At 40.4% G+C, this 13,480-nt stretch overlaps 1 protein-coding gene across 1 annotated transcript; it reads right to left on the bottom strand.

Annotated features, from left to right (window-relative positions):
* Positions 1-6,286: 6,286 nt before the first annotated feature.
* Positions 6,287-11,403, bottom strand: arl4ab (ADP-ribosylation factor-like 4ab). Its single transcript, XM_053447492.1, has 2 exons — positions 11,263-11,403; positions 6,287-10,157 (listed from the first exon to the last, which is right to left on the bottom strand). The coding sequence occupies exon 2, from the start codon at positions 10,071-10,073 to the stop codon at positions 9,465-9,467; it is 609 nt and encodes a 202-aa protein (XP_053303467.1). The 5' UTR covers positions 10,074-10,157; positions 11,263-11,403; the 3' UTR covers positions 6,287-9,464.
* Between the last annotated feature and the right edge of the window lie 2,077 nt (positions 11,404-13,480).

The raw sequence follows: 13,480 nt of genomic DNA, 5'->3' as shown, positions 1-13,480 counted from the left end.
ATTCAACATGATCTAGGCTACATCCACACTGATGCTAGGCGTCCACTAGTACATAATGGAGTTTATCATATATTAAATCAGTGATCTGTAAAATCCTTTTATTACAAATAAAATTCAATTCAATTAAAAATTGTATTTGTAAAGGGCAATTCTGATCAAAACAAACAGGGCAGACTTATCAGGTGTCTTTAACCTTCCAAATGGTAACACACACTTAAAAATTCAAATTGCATTTATAATATGCTTAAAGTTGTGTAATAGAATAGCTTACCCTGCCCTACAGTGTCAAATTTCATTTAATTGTTAGATAAATGATAATTTCCTGTGGGATTGACCTAAATACCCAAATGTGTCCAAAGGTCTGTGATATACAATTAATGTTGCCTCATATGTGTGGACCCCATGTGTATAAAGTTGAATAGATACTCTATCTGCCAAATGAAGGATGACAAACTGAACATTGTTAACTGTACAGTATATTCACAGTAACTAGATTTCCTCAGTTTCTGTACACAGAGATACTGTATTCATAAGAAAATGTGCATAGCAAATCCCCACATCATGTTCAATGATCACAGAGATTTGCCCCTCAGAACTACAGAACCTAAACATGTTTAATTACATTTGGAATGTCTTTGAAGTGTGAGCTAGGATTTGTAGCCGATGAGATTTGTGGCACACAGATCAATTGAAGCCTTTTTTTTTGTCTAGCCAAGAACAAGGTGGTGGTGTTTTAACACAGATTCTATGACGTCTTGGACTTTAGACCTTCATTTAACTAGCCCATGACCAGAAGGAGAATTCCTGAGATTTAGAGAGAGACACATTTATGTTCTTGATGAGAGAAACCAGTTTTTCCGATGCAGGTAAAATAAACAAGCTGGGCACATTTGAGGTTTCTTTAAAACTTCAAAGTTCCTTTGATTCCAGTACAGAGATTATGGCTGCTTCTGTTTAAACAGAGATAAAAGAGAGCAACAGTGGAAAGGGCTAGCAGAGGTCGAGATTATATAATATGTCCCGGCACAGGCTGCTCTCTGCTCTCTGGATGTTTGGAGCGATCAACATCAACACAGCTGGCCTGCAGATGATGGTAGCTGGAGTGACTCATGTTGAAATCATAGCTGTATAACACTTTGTGTAATAGTTTAAACTGTGGGGACATCTTCATATCAGAAATGCTACAGCCGTCTGTAATAATAGCATGATACACACAAAATAGATATCATATATATAAATGGTTGAACAAATCCCAGATATGGGCCCAACACAAAATCATCTCTTTGTTCCAGTGGTCTGCGTCTGTATTCATCTAACCTGTTCCAAACATATGATTTCCACATACACTCACACACTCACAAAACTGAATGACTGACAAGTAGCCATCTTAATATAGTTCATATATTTCCTAAAGCAGGTACAGAACGGCCTCTGTGTTGATGGATGGTAGATGGTAATACATTTGCTAAGTTCCTTCATCTGATCAAAATTAAAATGTGTAAAATGTTTTGCTTTTGGTCAAGTGCCAGCATCAGCTCTGCTTATTCCTAATTCACAAATATTGTCATGTGTAAATACTAAGATTGTGAATATGCTAAACTGTAAAGTGAGTTGACTTAGTCACTGGGAACATTTGGCTCAACACACTGCTGCACAGTGGCCTGTATTGGTCGGGACATATTGTGTGAAGTGAGACAAGAAATCCAAGGCTCCACAGCACTGCACAGGTTCTTGTAATAATCAAGCAGGATTTGACTGTCCTGCATCTTTTCCACTATTTATATTTAACCATGGCGACTAAGAGCTAAAGAGCAGATATATGATTTTCATCATGAAAAAGTAGTGTAGGTGGAATGTGAGTTTCGTTTGGTTGGCCAGAACATCGTCTTGGTGGATGGCATCACATTGCTCTGTAAATAAAGCCATGCAGGTTCATTTATTTTGCTGGACACCGAAGACATGCAGTCCTCAGTTTGGTTTGAAAACAGCTTAAGTTATATAAACATATAGCTGTATTTGGTCTGAATACCTGTCAAAGGTTCCCAGGGGCTGAACTGATTGATGAATTCTGCTGATTTAGATATTCTTAGAGATATTCTATTATTATGTATCTGAGGATAGTCTTACAGGCAAAGTCATGGGGTCATGTAAATAAAGAAGGGTTCATTTGCCGGGGAGTGTGGATGTATTTTAGTTCATGACAATATGCCAAGAAGTATCTTAGAGTTATAAGTTGGACGGACAGATCAACCGACCCTCTTCCCAATGGCAGTATTGGAGACAATAGAGTAATTGGTGATAACTGTCCCACTCTTGCGTCACTCAGTGTTTGAGGGTTGAGTACGGCTGGGTTTCGGGGGTGGGGTTGCAGTGGCAGACAGCCCGGCTCTTCTCAGGAAAGGGAGTGGTTCCTCTTTCCTTATCTCCTTTCCTGTCCTCCGCTATGATCATCGCAGTGTTTACACCCTTCGAAGCTCACACTGACTGGGGATCAGATTAGCAGTTCACACAGTCATCGATCAGCTTGAACAGACCCCACAGACCTCACATCCCTCCTGCTGGATACACACTCTTCAGATGGATTGTTGGGCTTTCATAGACCATTTCCTCAGCAATAAGAAAGAGGGGCATCAAAGACTGGACCACTGGGTGTGGCTGCAATACACAAACCCAGCTATATACTGTTCATGTTGGTGAAGTAACTACGTGATTGTGTTTTTTTGTTTTTTTATTCGATTCTGGAAGGGAAAACAAGTATTTGATTTACAGACTTCTTACGTGCTGACGGGCGTCGCCCCACTTTTTAAAAAATTTCGGCAAAGCTCCGCAAGCTCACTCAGCCCGCAAGGCTGTGATTGGTCTGCTGTACATCCCTTCTGGAGCTGCATTTCCGGTTTCATGCCCCATAATACAGGCAGAAACAACGGAAGATTTTAAAGTTAAAATTATAAGAAGTTGCTCTTCAATGTCCAGCAGCTCCATCTCAATCAATTGTTGTTCGGTTGGAATTGTGAATACACTCTCTGCCATGGTTCACCGTGTGTTTGTAATGGAGAACACGACTGGTAGAAGGTAAATAAACAGTCAACAACGATTGCCACACCCACAAAGAAGGCGTCTCTCAGGTCGTCTTCGACAAAAAGCATTACTCCGCCTAGTGTTCTGGCGCGGAATTGCTTTGTAAGACGCGCAACGGTTGGGGAAGCATGAATGACAACGAGTCTTGCGCCACAGCGGCGTGAAAAGACGCAGACGCAGTCGGAGAAGCATGTTTCAGGCTTCAGTAACCGTAACAGTTAGGGTTACAGGCAAACATTTTACTACAAATTATAAAGATGTGGCGGACATTGAGAAACTGTCTCCAAGGGCCATTCTGTTCCCGGCCTGATCATGTGAGACCCCTGGTTGAGTGTTAAGTCACATGATCAGTTGCCTGATTCCAGTCAGATTTCCATTTCTACATATGAGCAGATCTGAAAATGTGCTGTTCACCCCAGAGAGAATGTTTTTTTCTTAAGTCTTGCTGTCTTTAGGTCTCAGTAAGTTTTGTAGCCTGTTTCTGAATCCCTCTGATGTGCATTTTAATAGTTTACTTTAAGATATCACCCCAACTGATTATTTTCATCTGTATTAGAGCTTTGTTAAGTCACTGCTGGGCTGCTTCACATTAAAAGCTTGCCAATCGGGAGACGTTTCGTTTTCACCAAGTTAGCAGAGCTTCTTGAGCAAATGGTATTATTCAGTCAAATCCGATCCAATCAACCACGTGCTGACATATCCTGTGCTATTTGGTGAGTGAATGAGACCGAATCAATGAAGGGAGATATGGCACAAACTGAAACAGTCACAGTGTGCTGAAGATGAGCTGCAGTTCACAGACTGTGGTTTCGGTTTGTGAGCAGCACTTCTCCAACACACCATCAAGGCCAACAACTTAACCTTTCAGTGCTGTGCCATGTCATAACACGTGCACTGCACCATGGTGGGTCAACTGCTCACTGCTGTTCATATCATGGCTCTGAACATTTACTTCCTCTATGATGGAAAAGCCCTACATCGCTCAAATGATAGTCTTTGTTCTGCTTACTCTTTAGAGTCTTGTCTTGTTGAGATTGTGAAAACAACAGGGTGCTCCAGGAAACATGGATGTTTTCTGGTTGTCAGAAATCCATGGTCTCATTGATAACTCACAATTTTTTTCCAGTTCAGTGAGATCACTGGAACCAAATCATTTCTGGTTCTTTAACTGGCTCTATTGAGTTTTTTTTAATTATTATTTTGGTTCTAACAAGAGACCCACCCATGTTTCGACACATTTTGAGCAGAACCATTGTGCTATCGAGGTTGTTTCGAAGCTGGTCCCTCTGCTGACTTATAAATCAACTGCTAATCAGTCCTGGATCAAACTGAAGAGTTGCGACCAGTGTGTGTGTGTGATCCAGATCAGGCCAGCTGATGTAAATGTTGGCGACAAGTGACCCCTGAAAACCTCTGTCACTGTGCTGAAGCTGTGTTGGTCATATCCTGTAGCCAAGGGCCATGGGAGGAGGGCGGGGCTCAACCTGGCATGCCACCCTGCCCATTGTGAGCTTTGTGCAATGGAAAATATAGTGTCGCTGGTCAGGAGACACATTGGTGTAAAGGAAGGATGCTGCTGATATGAGGGGGGCATCAGAAAGCTCTGTGCATAGTCAGCCCTAATGAGGATTTGAACTTGTCTATGTATCATTATTATTCTGATACACCCATAAACCATGGTGATGAAATATAGATCAAAACAATACAATGTTTTCCTCCCCACTTTATGCAAGGATCCAACAGTTGCAAACTTATTAGAATTGGCATGAACAACTTCTCATTTTAAATTCATTTTGAGGTGGTTGGACTCAGCTGAGCATGCTGGGAAGCCAGCCTGCCCACATATTTCAGTTTCTCTGAAAAAGCTACGGTATGTGTCACTTTCAACCCCATTATTCCTGGCTGGATGGCCAGGAGGCAGAGCCTGCATGGAACTGTACCAAATGACTAAGCCTCAAGCCCACTAGAAAAAAAGTCTAACAGAAATCAGACCTTAACCGTTTGTGTGCTCCCCCCACCCCCCTCCTCATACTCCATAATCTCCTTCCTCCATGTGCTTGTGCCTGGTATTGTTCTCAAAGCAGACCCCGTCTGAGCCAGAGCTGCCCTCACTTCTCTGGAAACACACTGAGCACAGCTCCCAGGACTAACAGTGCACCACAAACTGACACATGTCAGACTTGCTGCTTTGTGTACCATCCAAAGAATCTGTACAGAATTCACACCAAACGGCAATCAGACTACTGAGAATTCAATGTGTCCCTGTTGGCTCGGAGACATAATTCAGGACGATCTTAGTCCTGAGGATCATGTTGTGAATTTGCGCTGCACGGACCTCATGTAAATTAAATTCACTGTAACCTCACTAAACTGTATGTCATTCTGCTGACTCCATTTGTCTAGAAATACTTTTTTTGGAACATGTTAAACATTTGCTTGTTTAATACTCACATATTAAGGAGCTTTTACAAATCCCAAGAAATGTGTAGGTTTCACATCACCAGTGAATAAGAAAGGTGCATAAAACTAGCATGGGAATGTAACCCTCTGTATGCTGTATGCCTTTTGCTGATAATTTTGATGAGAAATTGTCCGGATTAATTTATATCCTTATATTTGTATTGTAAAAGTAATCTATACCTATTTATCAACACGTGAGGATGCATAATATTAAATGTTATATGTTGATATGAGGTATGAGCCAATCACAGTTAGTTGGTGAATTTATGGGAATAGCGTTGAAAAATTATTTTTGGCTTCATATAGTCTGGATTTAATATTTTGTCATGTAATACAATTATTGTAAGGTTTAAGTGAGATTTGTTTTTTTTTGGCAAACAACAATGAGACAAACCATTGCAGAGATTACAGCTAAAAAGTGCTGGTGAATGTCAAAGTCAATTCTCACAGGGTATGTTTCTGAACCAACTCCAAAAACCTGAGTTCAGTAACATTAAAATGCCACTGGCTGCTGAAAAGGGCAGAGTCATGTTTTTTCTGGTGTTGGTATATATTATTGATTATTATGTTTCAATCTGTCTATACAAAACAGAAACAAATTCCAGATTAGGCAGAGTAGATAGGATTCTTAAAAGTTCCTTTCGAGCACATTTGCTCAGGGTCCACTTACTCCCTTTTTTAGTAATCAAAATCAGTATATTGATAATAATGACACAATGTTATATTCAGAAAAACTCGAAGGCAGACCTTTAGTTTAGATATTTTTATTCTGGTTAAAATGCTCATTTCAAAATCAAGAGATAAAGGCTCAATTCGAATGGATTTCTTGATCACAGAGGCTCAACAAAATTGCAACAAAATGTTTTAACCACAATCTAACAATTTTCTTGATTTATTTCTTTTAGCGACCGTTGCGGTAAATTGTTGAACATTTGGCTTTTAAGCAACAATGTCTTAAATCTCTAAGGATTAGCAGCTAATATAAATAGATGCAGTGTTTTGTCCCTCATTAGCTTTCGTTTGAATATTCATATTGCAACAAGCTTATGTTCCGGGCGCTGGGAGGATAAAGTGATGCACAGTGTAGGAGAAAGTGACCTCGTTTTCCTTAGAAAGCAGCCCCGACTCTTTTGCTGTGTCAGTTACACATAAACCAACATGTGGAGAGGAAACCTGGAGCCTGGTGTACTCTGAGCTGATCAAGGGCACCGGTGAGGTAAAGAAAAAAAAACAGTCCCTGTGTCACCAACCTGTTGTTGCTTTTATTCCAAGTGAACAAAGTGGATCAAAACACATAAATATCAAACCCCTTACAAAAAGAGTGGGGGAGTGAAATATGGGAACAGTGAGATGTGTAAAACGCTTCCTTTGAAGCAATGTTTCAACCTCTTTCACTTCTAGAATCATAATTCTCGTCAGTGTCCATTTGAGGCTCGGGACAAGGACCACTAAAGTGCATTCAGGCGCGGGCTCGGCGTGGTCAGATAGGTGAGACTGGCTCGGACACCAGCCTGTATCTGAGGACGGACACTCGACAGGGGACTATTCCTGCTGGGCCAGCTTAGCCTGTCGATCAACACGTTTACAAATCCACAAGACACACGTACATGGAGCGGTGTTGGTGATGAAGTCACAGCTTCTCCCAGCAGCCAATCATTCTCTCCTGTTACAGCCACTAGGAGACAACTGCTGGCTCTTACACTGTTTTTGAAATCCTCTATTTTGAATTGACCTTTTATTCATTTATCTAATTATCCAGCTACAAAATCTTTCATCACAGTTTATAATTGTTTGTTATTCATTATTTACATGACTTAAAAACTGAAACATGGACTATGACAGAGGGAAATGGTTGAAGCTGAATCTATGATTGACAAATGCGGTTATATTAAATTAGACTGATGGATAATGATAGCTAACTACCGAGCATTAATGCAGAATCACTGTAAACAGCAGTGGTAGGTTATACCAATGAGCTCACTATTGTTAGCTAAGGAATGTTGACTTGCAGGGAGAGCCAACTAATGTTAGCGCATTAGCAAATTTTACAAAATGTATTGCAAATTATGAAAAAGTGGTTTCAAATCCAGGCTGCTGAAAGTTAAATTCATACTACTCAATCTTTCAGCAGATAGATTCTGATTTAAGCATCATTAGGAGCATTTTAGTCTTTTATTTATAAAAAAACAAATGTATGGCTGCATATGTTAATACATATAACATTAGATCAAGTTATGTTATGTTGAAAATTAGCCAGCTGACACAATGTTAACTCACACGGTAGGATGGCTTTACCAATACTAAATGTTTAGCGTCAATAATTAAGGTTTTCAAGTTTAATCCTGATAATATATCAGGTGATATATTAACAACTTCAAGATTCTTTGGCATCTAACTGACTTTCCATATTGATGATTTTAAACTGTGTAACTTTCAATCATCAACCGCAACTATGGTCATGGACTGGTACAGAGCAACTAGCAGCCTTGTACTAATAGAAACCGAGCAGTGTGTCTGCACTGCACTCTGATCTTTTGTTGCAACTGTCAGTGAAAATAAAACAGACTCTCCTTCCCTCACTGCTGTGTACTTCATGTCGGAGTTGAGTGACGAGTTTAAAAACAAGTGTTTCTTCACTCGGAAGGACTGACACCAAAACCCTGACATTTAACACTGATGTGTTGTGAAGACTTTCGGCTGTGGCTCTGCTCAGATTAGTCGATTGTTGTGCATCACTGTATTAAGTACACCACCATCAATCTTCATGTAAACTTCTGGACTCACACTGTAACATGGATACAAAATACTGTGACTTTACTGCAGGGGTGTAATGGGTATTTACTCAAATGACTGTGACAAGAAGTCACTTGCTGTGTACTGTGTAAGTATTTTGGGTAATGTTGTTCTTAAGTATTCTACTTTGATACTTTTGGGACTTCACAGTGAATGCGGCTCAAATAATGACATTCAGACAAGTAAATACAACAACAAATCCACTGACTGTCATAGCTTCCTGTCAAGAGGCGACCATAGATCACTATGCTGCTTAGCAATGTGGCGCTGTGTGCGTGTGTACTTCACAGTCTGGGAGGACCGCGCAAACTTTCTTTTTGTTATTCTTACATGTGTTTGTAGAGCTTATATTGTTAATATTGCTTTTGGTCATAGTGATGCTTTATTCTGCTGTTTCTACTTGGATTTATGGAAACCTGCCATATATTTTCTTTATTGATCGTCACTATTTATTTATATTCAGATTTTTCTGGATTATTCTAGTAAGGCCATAGGAAGGTGTAATCTGTGTCTTTAAAGAAGGAATGTATCATAAGGGCTCTGTATTGTTCTCATAAGGGAACAGTGTATATGCCTTTCTACCTTAAAGCTATAATGCTCTTTAAAGTCCCTCTGAGCTACCACATCTGAGTACACAAGTTATGAGTACTTTCACCTAAGTACAATTATCCAGTACTCTGTCCACTGGCGTTTGCCACTTTGATGTTTTTTCATTTTTTCCAAATATGGCTCAATCTGTAATCTTAATTTAAGCTTTGACTAAATACAAATTCAAAGACTGGAGAAGCAGCATGTCTTTTAACAAATTACATAAAACAGACAACTCAGAGCTCATTGTCCCTCACTAAGACTTCAGTGTAAACTTCAAAGTTTTCTTCTGTATAGCATTATACTGTACTGTCTTTACGGGAGAGTCCACAGGGCAAAAATCAATCCCGCAGTCCTCCTCGGGAGCCAAACCATGGCTGACTCCAACAGTTCCACGGGAATGCTCAATCTCAGCTTGGCAGACTTGAGAGGGGAAGCCCAACTGGACAGGAATAGTTTTGTCTCTTTTCTTAGCAAACACAATCAACTTCTGTCATGTTGCCTCAGAATCCTGCTCACATGTTGTAGTTCCCACTCTCAGCAAATCATCTCTTCTTCTTCTTCTGTTGCCGCAGCATCTTCCTCCTCTTCATGATCATGGCGTGCAGCTTCTGCAGACCTTCCTGCAGCCCCTCGCCAATGATAGCACAGGCGGGCTGTAGGTGCCAGGGTGTGGCCGTGCTGAGCTCGCCCAGAGCCAACATACTCTCCATCTCAGCCAGACTGAGTGAGTTCCTCAGATCCTGCTTGTTAGCCACCACCAGAACTGGCACGCCCTGGTTCTCTGCCAGCCGCGTGATCTTGTGCAGCTCCGTCTTGGCCTCCTCTATGCGCTCCGCATCCACAGAGTCCACCACGAACACGATGCCATCTGCACAGCGCGTGTAAGACCGCCACAGCGGCCGCAGCTTCTCCTGGCCGCCGACATCCCAGAAGTGGAAAGACGCCGTCCGCCGGCTGCCTTTGATTGACACTTTGATCTTCTCTGTGTTAAAACCCTTGGTTGGGACAGTGTTCACAAACTCATTGAAACGCAGACGATAAAGCACTGTAGTCTTTCCCGCACAGTCCAGTCCTAAAATGACAATGTGAAGAGCCTTGAAGGAAGGGAGGCATGGGAGGAGAGAGTGATGGTCCGATAATCCGTTCCCCATCTTGGCACACACAGCAGGAGAAGCCTCCACCAAAATATTCAGCACGCCGGCTTTTACTCCCCCGGGGGACTGCAGCTCTCAAGCCTGGCAGGGTCAACACAGTATGCATAATGAGTCAAAGCACACAAACACCCACCACCCCATTGCTTCACAAAAGACCAAGCACCCCACAAGTAACTAACCCCCATCTCCCTCCACACTACACATCCTCACATTATTCTGGCAGAGAGATGAATAAGAAATAAAAGATGAATGAGAAATAAAACAGCAAGGTGGATAACAGCTCATTTGCACATGTAGCGCCACAGCAGCCACCAGGGATTTCATAGGCTAATTTCTATTCAGCTTGTGAATCACTTAACAACAGGATGGAGGCTTTTGAATTTCACTGGAATCTCAGATTGAGTTGATCATCCAATCTTCAGGGACAGATCAGAGGAGGGTTGTTCTTACAACAGTAGCACAGCACTCTGACAGGGAGGAATACAGTGGCTTTAAACGGAAAGGAAGATGTTGCTCGGCAACACACACTGACTTGTCTTCTATATGCTAGGAGGATAAAGCGAATTACAAATGTTATTTAAATTCACAAATCCTTGCCTTTCTGCGGACACACACATTTGGTAAATCATGATTTAACGATAATAATGATAATCAACATTTAACTGCAATAAATGAACGACTTTCTCCGTTGGTGTGCTGCGTGTCTGTGGAGGGAGCCTGAGGGTTGCGTTAACAGGTGAATTGCCACAATAAGTGGAAGCTGGACACTTAATAATAATAAAGACAAATCAATGTGTATTTGTGTAGCCTAATATATGTAATCCGAATTAAACGACGGAGCAAATGTGTCTACTCACAGAAAACACGACGGATGAAGCCGCCTAATTTAGGAGCCTGGCTCTGTGCTAAAACCAGAGCTCAGGCTCCATTCGAGGCTGGGATGCCAACAAGTGTTAAAAGCCCACGCCAGTCAAATTGGCGTTACTGGGCCCAGTGTTGGTGACAGTTAGATTTCATGACATGAGGCGTGACAGTAACATGACAACACAGACAACCGGTTTGTTTCATAAAAGGAACAGTTCATTGTAGCTGCTTAAATATAAATATATGAATTACATATTTTAACAGTAGACATGCTTTTCTCCACTGAAGGCACATTTCAGAGTTATCATCACAGGAAACTTACCAGCACGATGTTGATGTTAATCCATGACACACAGACAGCGTGTCCAGGCTCTGCTGTGTCTCTGATCATGTCCTCACGTCAACTGATGCTCCTCATCTGGAGACTCTGTCCTCCACAGCAGCGTCCAGCTGGCACAGGGCAACCCACCACTTCCGTCACTGCTTTTCAAAATAAACTACGATCTGTGCAATAGCTAAATACAAGCCATTGAACTCCAAGTGCCATGAACAGTCATATCATTATTGTATTTTATTCTATTATTATTTTATTATTTTGTACATTTCTATCGATTTTATTGGTATTTTGTATACGTTTTTTATCATTTAACTCATTCAACCTAATTAATTATATATATTAATAACAATTTTATCCCTTCTTTTACCTTGATTAATCTCTCTACTTCTTTGTTTTTAATGGCCTGGTAAAGCATCTTGAATCCAGCACTGTATATTAAATGTGGTTTATAAATAAAACTGCCATGCCTTTACTCGTTTTATTTAGTTATTTGGTCAAACTACTGTGAAAAGAGTGTGGGAATAACTCACAGCTGAATAGCTTGATTTGTCGATAAAATATATCACTAATCCAATTAAATGTTTTCTATTATTTATACAATTTAATGTCATGACAAAGCACAACAACTCATTAAACTTTGAGTATTTATTGGTCTCATAATTATTGTTTTTGCATTTAATATGTTTTTTCCATCTGTTTTTTGGTTGTGGGGTTTCTAAAACAGTCCTCCCAGAGCAGATGGAAATTACACAATTCAGGAGTATACACATTAACACACATTTATTCAACCAATATTGTTTGAATCTGGAAAAGACTCGAGCACATTTACTCCACGATGTGGGCTGAATTCCATTTTTGATTCCATTGTTTCATTCAATATATAATCTAACTGTGCCATAACTTATTGTGGTAGACACCATGTGCTTTTAAGCCATATGCTTTTATTGTGACGGAACGATGATTAGTTTTCCGGTTCCTGACAGTGGTGAACTTGATGCAGCTACATTTCGCGGTCTGATTGGTTTGTGGACAACGCCTGCCGCGGCCACGCGCACAATTCAAGCACACGCTCACGCACGTCACCTGTTTCTCTCACTCAAAAACACGGCAACCTCATAAAAAGCACTGGAATAAACCAATACCCTTTTTTAATCTTGTCTTTATTCAAACAGTTTATTTTAATAACACATTTATTTCAATCCAAAAATATTCTCACCAGCTGCACTTATAATGCTGCCACCAATTAACACATGTTATGTCATTAGACAGAAGTGTGAGAAGGATTTGTGGTTAGGTACTGTTTTTTTATTAATTTATTCTGTAGCCAGGCTGTTTCAGAAGAAGAACTTCACCAGGTGTTGCATCAGACCTGAACTCACACTGGTCTTAATGTTAGACTTTTACAGACCAGTCCCAGACAGATGAGACACTCACCTGTTGAGAGAGACTGTTAAAGTGCTATCAACACAGGACATAGGCTGTTACCCCTAAATCTCTCAGACAGCAATCCTAGACTGAAGTGAATGGAAGGTGACACAATACACAGTCTGCATACAGAGCCCACACAGTACCAGCAAATGTGTTTTTCGATATAACTTGATGAAATTAAAAGATCAAAGAATCATCAAAAATCCCATCGGTTAATACTGGTACTAGCTTTGATTTCACAAAGACAGCTTTTTTTTTACCTGAGAAATATGTTCATGTTGCACAGTGACCTCATGTGGCAATAAGAGGTCAAGACAATGAAAGTGTTTGTAATATGACTTGTGAATGTTTCATTTTGGATCAAACTTGGCCACCCGAAAAAAAAAGAAACAGGAAGAAATTGTTAACATTATACAAGGTATATATAAGGGTGGTTTTATGAACCTTTGGCTATAGATTCAGAATAGAAATGTATTTGATTGTGTGTGACACGGAAGTTTGAGTTTTCTATTTTAAGTATATATCTATATTTTCACAGAAGTAGGCGTTGAGTCAGGCGAAATAATCGAATTATGATATTTATTCAGTCCTCCCTTTTAGCTTTAAAAAAATAATCTCAAAAAGTTTTGATATGCCAACTGGAGGTACATGCCAGTACTGGTTGTGTTTGATTGACAGCAGCTGGCTGTCGGAGTGCCAGTGTGTAGTATTTATGGAGATCTATTGGTAGACACAGAATATAATAATCCTGATTATGTTTAAATTAGTTGATATT

This window comes from Pleuronectes platessa, chromosome 18, assembly GCF_947347685.1.
Source record: "Pleuronectes platessa chromosome 18, fPlePla1.1, whole genome shotgun sequence".
Classification (NCBI taxonomy): Eukaryota; Metazoa; Chordata; class Actinopteri; order Pleuronectiformes; family Pleuronectidae; genus Pleuronectes; species Pleuronectes platessa.
This window is presented reverse-complemented; position numbering and strand designations above follow the sequence as displayed.